Below are 5,737 nucleotides of genomic sequence, written 5' to 3'. Positions count from 1 at the left end.
ATATGATGATGGTAATCTTACTGCTTTACTTATTTTGAATTTGTCTGAACTATTGGTATTTGAATTTTGAACGTGATCAATGAGACCTTGCTTATGTTCCGGTCTAAGTTTAGCTTGATTCGATTTAATAAAGAAGAGATGATGTGATGTGATTAGATGTGATTTTTCAGATAAAAATCCAAGAAAATTTGGAGCTTGGTTTGATGTTTTGTTGTTGAAGTGTGTGTTACCACCATGCTTAGATCAAAAAATTTCTCTTAGGCCATCAGTAGTAGGGTGCTGTTCCTTGAAAGCTTGCATATTGTGTCTTTTTGATTGACTTCTCATTGCCTCTGACACCATCAGAAAGAAAGTTACAGATGACTGTGAGCAGAGCCACCGCCAGGGGGAGGCAATAATGACACCTGTCAGGGGTCCCGAGTGGTGGGAGGCTCTCTTGCGCAAGGCTAAAGCTGCGGCAAATGAAGTAGAAATCCCTGCAGTGTTCAAATCAGGTCAGTGTCACAAAAGACCAAGACATCTTATTGAGTCCAACGGATCTGACACAGAAGCAGATGATCAGGAATCCCAAGACCCAGAAGTAAAATTCAGAAGAGACATGTTTCACGTTATGATGGATTCGTTAATTTCAGAATTGTCTGGGTGTTTTAAAAGCCTAAACAACATATTTTGCCTTTTTTGATCCTTCAGGAGCATGAGCACGGAGAAGATCTCAGCCTCTTGTGCAAATTTAGATGCAAAATATGCTGCTGTGAGTCTGGGAAGGGATTTAAAAAGATCTACAAACAGTTGGAAAGCAATTATTTGACTGTTTGGAAGATCTTCAGCAAGAGAAGAATATTTCAAACAACCTCCAGCTTGTCCAGATTAGGCTGCCCCAGCAATTTCAGCCCGAGAGCAGACCACTAGATACTGAAAGAAGTCTCCAAGAAACCCAAAATTTGATCACGGGTAACTCTTGCCACTGTTGATGTCAAACTACATGAGTCTTCCATTAGAAAAAAGCTTCACAAATTAGATCTGCATTAGGGGAGGTTGGGGGGATAGAAGGAGGAAATCTCTTCTGTTCAGAAAGAACATCAGGTCAAGACTAAAGACTAAAGATTAGGACTTCTGAAGCAGTGTGCTCTGGACAGACATTTGGACATGTGGTTTTGCTGCTAATTCCTTATTCAGCTGATCACATTAAACAAAAATTAATCTGAAAGATGGTTTCTTGGGTTTCTGTAAGGTACATTTTCTCTTCTCTGTTCTGTTCTTTTTTCTTTTAAATTATTCAGTAAGGTTGCTCCTCTTTGGTTTTCCTGTCACCTCACATTCAATTGTTTCCGTTCACTGGTTTCTGCCATAAGTCTCATCTCAGTGTTTCAGATTCACATCTGCAGACATCACAACAGCTCAGTGAGGTTTTTGTACGAGTCTCAATCACTGTGTGAGAGGAGTGGTGTAATGCTGCTGACAGTAGTAGTGGCCAGCATCTTCAGGCTGGACTCCACTGATGGTCATACTGTATGAAGTTCCTGAACCACTGCCAGTGAATCGACTTGGGGTGTCATCGAAACGATTGCTTGTATAGTAGATCAGTGATTTAGGTTTTTCTCCAGGTCTCTGCTGATACCAGGCCATGTAGTTACTCACATCACTCCCAGTGGTACAGCTGAAGGTGACACTCCCTCCAATGGAAACTGACTTTGGTGATGATGGTTGATTCACAGAAATTTGACAACTTGAGTCTACAGAAAAGAAAATGAAAGATATAATCAGGCAAATCAAAAATATAAAACTGGTAATTGTGAGTTTGTAATTATGAAGACTAGACTTAAAAGGTCTAATTTCTTGTCTTAATTCACTTAATATAGAAACTCAGTTACCCTGAAAGAAGACAACGAAGACCGAGAGCAGCACCAGTGGAGTCATGGTGGCTGGAGATTCTGCCAGCGCAACTCATTCAGGAAATTATAAACACAGTCAGAGTGTTGAAGTGAGACGGGCGTCACAAAGGGGGCGTCTTTATGCAAACTGACCACCTCACTGCACCTGCAGACAGAAAAGAGAAACAGAGCTTTACTGAACTTTGACGAATATGCTCAGTTGACCAACATATTTATTAAAAAAATGCTAATAAGGTTCTGCTCAAAGGGCCATAAACTTATATGTTTTCAGTGAAAATTAAAAAAACTAATCCTGAATTCTTTTAGGTCTCTAGGTGGCCCAGTGGTGAATGTGCATCCTCACAGTTTGAAGGACTCGAGTTCCATTCCCAGGCTGACCCTTGTCTGTATGGCATGTTCACTTTATTCTTGTGTTCTCATAGTTTTCTACTAAGCATTCAGGTTTCCTCCTACTGCCTGGTTACATTAAACCAATTAATTGGCGGTAAAAGTGAATTTGTGATGAGATGATATCCTGCACAGGGCTGCTCCCTGCTTTACACCCATTGCATTGGGAAGCAGTCTTCAGTTCATTGAAATCAGGTAACAGAATGAAGAACTGGGAAGTGGATGGATGGACAAGGTGCAGAGGGTAGACATTACATGGGGACAACAGGAAGCTATTCTCTTAAATTAAAAATAATGATTGTAGAAATGTTGCTTTATTTCACAGTCTGCATCAGTGGAGGAAAATATATCTAAACAAAATCTCACAACAATTCTAAGCAAAGTCATAAAACAACCAAAAGTATAAAAAAAAAGTCAGCCAGAAAGTAGACTTGTCACAAAGAGAGTTACGTTTGGTAGATGTCATCACCCTGATGGAGCAATAGAGATGAGTGACACGCTGCGAACAGTGCAGCGGAGCTCTCTGTCATTGTCATTGTTTACACAGACCTGTCAGAGGGTCTCATGTACAGTTAAAGTCAGTCATTGTCCAAACCGCTATATCCTAACACAGGGTCACAGGGGTCTGCTGGAGCCAATCCGAGCCAACACAGGGTGCAAGGCAGGAAACAAACCCCGGGCAGGGTGCCAGCCCACCACAGAGCACACACACACCCACACACGGGACAATCGCCAATGCACCTAACCTGCATGTCTTTGGACTGTGGGAGGAAACCGGAGCACCCGGAGGAAACCCACGCAGACACGGGGAGAACATGCAAATTTCATGCAGGGAGGACCCGGGAAGCAAACTCAGGTCTCCTTACTGCGAGGAAGCAGTGCTACCGCTGCGCCATCATGCCGTCCACAGTTAAAGTTCAGTCAAAGCTTTAGTCATTTATTCATAACTAGCAAAATACCCGCGCTTCGCAGCAGCGAAGTACTGCCTTAAAATTGTTATTTAGAAGAAAAGTAAACCTTTTTAAACTGAGGGAAAATATACCAATAATTATTTGTTAAGGATCTCTTTGTATACCACGTTGTCAGCTCGGCCCTTTCGGTTGTAATACGACCAAGCTGTGCGCTGAGCTTACTCTTGAGCATGCAACGTATAGTTGGCCATGTGAAAAGCAATCTTGCCTCAAATCAATCCCAACCTTTTGTAGGGTCTGCCCCTGAGACTTATTAATTGTCATTGCGAAGCAGAGCCTTACTGGAAATTGGAGGCGTTTGAATTGAAATGGGAGATCAGAGGGTATAACGGGGATTTCGAGGAATAAAAACTCTCTCCCCTGAGCCACCGCCAATAAAAATAGTTGCCTCAATTAGGTTCTTTTACAGACACGTGACCTGAAGTCTCGTGCCGTTACAAAATTTCGGTGGCTATACGCAAATCCACAATCGGCTTTTTTGAGCCAAACCTGTTGTTTTTGTATGAGCTGCTTTTTATTATTGGGATCGTACCTAGAAACAGAAGCTCTATTAACTTGTGGATTTGCGTGCAAATATTTAGCGGCAGCGTCTCTATTGTGGATTTGCCTGCGAGTATTTAGTGACAGCGTCTCTATGAACTTGTGGATTTGCCTGCGAGTATTTAGCGACAGCATGTCTATTAACTTGTGGATTTGCGTGCGAATATTTAGCGGCAGCGTCTCTATTAACTTGTGGATTTGCCTGCGAGTATTTAATGACAGCATCTCTATGAACTTGTGGATTTGCCTAAGTATTTAGCGACAGCGTGTCTATTAACTTGTGGATTTTTCTGCGAGTATTTGGCGGCAGCGTCACGAAGTTGTTTCCATCTAGCTTGCATCAGAAAATGTACCACGGCATCTGACACGCCTCCTTTTTACTGTTTTCTCACAGCTTGGATTGCTGCTGTCATAATCGGTTTGAGTTTCATGGTTTGTTTCAATTACGTTAGTATTTGCAGGACTTGTTCTGTTGAAGTGACATTCCGCATCTGTCAAGCGTTGTAAGCATACAACCGGTTGCATCGATAACTTCGCATCCAGCTTTTGAGAGTTGAAACATTCATAACCATCAAAGTGTCCACTACTCAAATCGTCACCTGTGAATCTAAGATGTTTAAGAGGCATTGGCAGTTCTCCAAATGTGTAAAATAGGCAGGCAGCCAACTACGTGGGAGGCCGGGAGACGCAGGACGCAACCCCTCCTCACACGGTGACCGAGCTGCAGGCTATGGACGTATATATGTACGTAAGTAGGATTCAGTTATGACCGTTACGCATAGAATTTTGAAATGAAACCTACTTAACTTTTGTAAGTTACCTGTAAGGAATGAGCCTGCCAAATTTCAGCCTTCTACCTACACGGGAAGTTGGAGAATTAGTGATGAGTGAGTCAGTGAGTGAGGGTTTTGCCTTTTATTAGTATAGATCTGCAAACTGTGTGTTTGCTTTTGACTTTTTGTCACTAGCTTTGAGTGTTGTTGTGACACTGAGCAGTTTAATATTAGTGTTACAATGTTTGATCTCTGCATTAGACACGTCAAATGATCTAGCAACTCATTTGAATTACATTTCACTACATATTGTACTGGTAAACATATTTTCTTGACTGGTAGTGATTTTTTGTGGTTGAAAATATGTCAATGTGCTATACAAGCTACTGTAGAAATGTCTGTTTGTATAATATGAGGGTGGCAGAGTGGCACAGCACATAACATTACTGCCGTACTGCTCTTGGGACCTGGGTTTGTCTGTCACCTACGTGAGTCTGCTTGTGTGTTCTTTTCCAATACTAAAATATGCTTCCACAACCTAAAGATGATGCAATTAGGCCAATAGCCAAATTTATGTCAACAGGTGTAGTCCCATTCAAGATGCATTCATACCTTGTTTCCAGTGCTGCTGGAATAGACCCTAAGTATCCTAACCTGTTAATTGTTTAAGTCCATTCAGAGAAGAACGGATCAAAGGGAGGCAGATTAAGGAAACACACAATCATTTTAGATGAAGCACATGGTGTCCATTGTCAAACACATAGTGTAGTGCTGTGCACAGAAACTGCACTCGTTAAAGTAGTAAATGACTTGCGGGTAAATGCAGACAGAGGCCATTTATCTGTTCTCATCCTCTTAGATTTGAGTGCCGCATTTGACACTATTGATCATAATATTCTTAAGAATCGCCTTAGTCAATGGGTGGGCCTCTCTGGCAGTGTCTTAAACTGGTTTGAATCCTACCTGGCAGGGAGAAAATTCTTTGTTAGTTGTGGTAATTATAACTCAAAGACACATGATATTCTATATGGTGTTCCACAAGGCTCTATCCTGGGTCCGCTGCTCTTCTCCATCTACATGCTTCCATTAGGTCAGATTATCTCGGGACATAACGTGAGCTACCACAGCTATGCTGATGACACACAGCTGTATTTATCAATAGCACCTGATGACC

At 41.9% G+C, this 5,737-nt stretch overlaps 1 gene segment (V, D, J or C); it reads right to left on the bottom strand.

The window, feature by feature from the left end:
• Positions 1-1,410: 1,410 nt before the first annotated feature.
• LOC127527773 (immunoglobulin kappa variable 1-39-like) lies at positions 1,411-1,973 on the bottom strand. The segment is given in 2 exon segments: positions 1,411-1,733; positions 1,872-1,973. Coding segments are annotated over 2 exon segments (354 nt in total).
• Positions 1,974-5,737: the final 3,764 nt, after the last annotated feature.

The sequence above is a fragment of the Erpetoichthys calabaricus genome, chromosome 5 (genome assembly GCF_900747795.2).
Source record: "Erpetoichthys calabaricus chromosome 5, fErpCal1.3, whole genome shotgun sequence".
Taxonomy (NCBI): Eukaryota; Metazoa; Chordata; class Cladistia; order Polypteriformes; family Polypteridae; genus Erpetoichthys; species Erpetoichthys calabaricus.
Note: the sequence above shows the minus strand (reverse complement) of the source record. Positions and strands in the feature narration are given on the sequence as shown.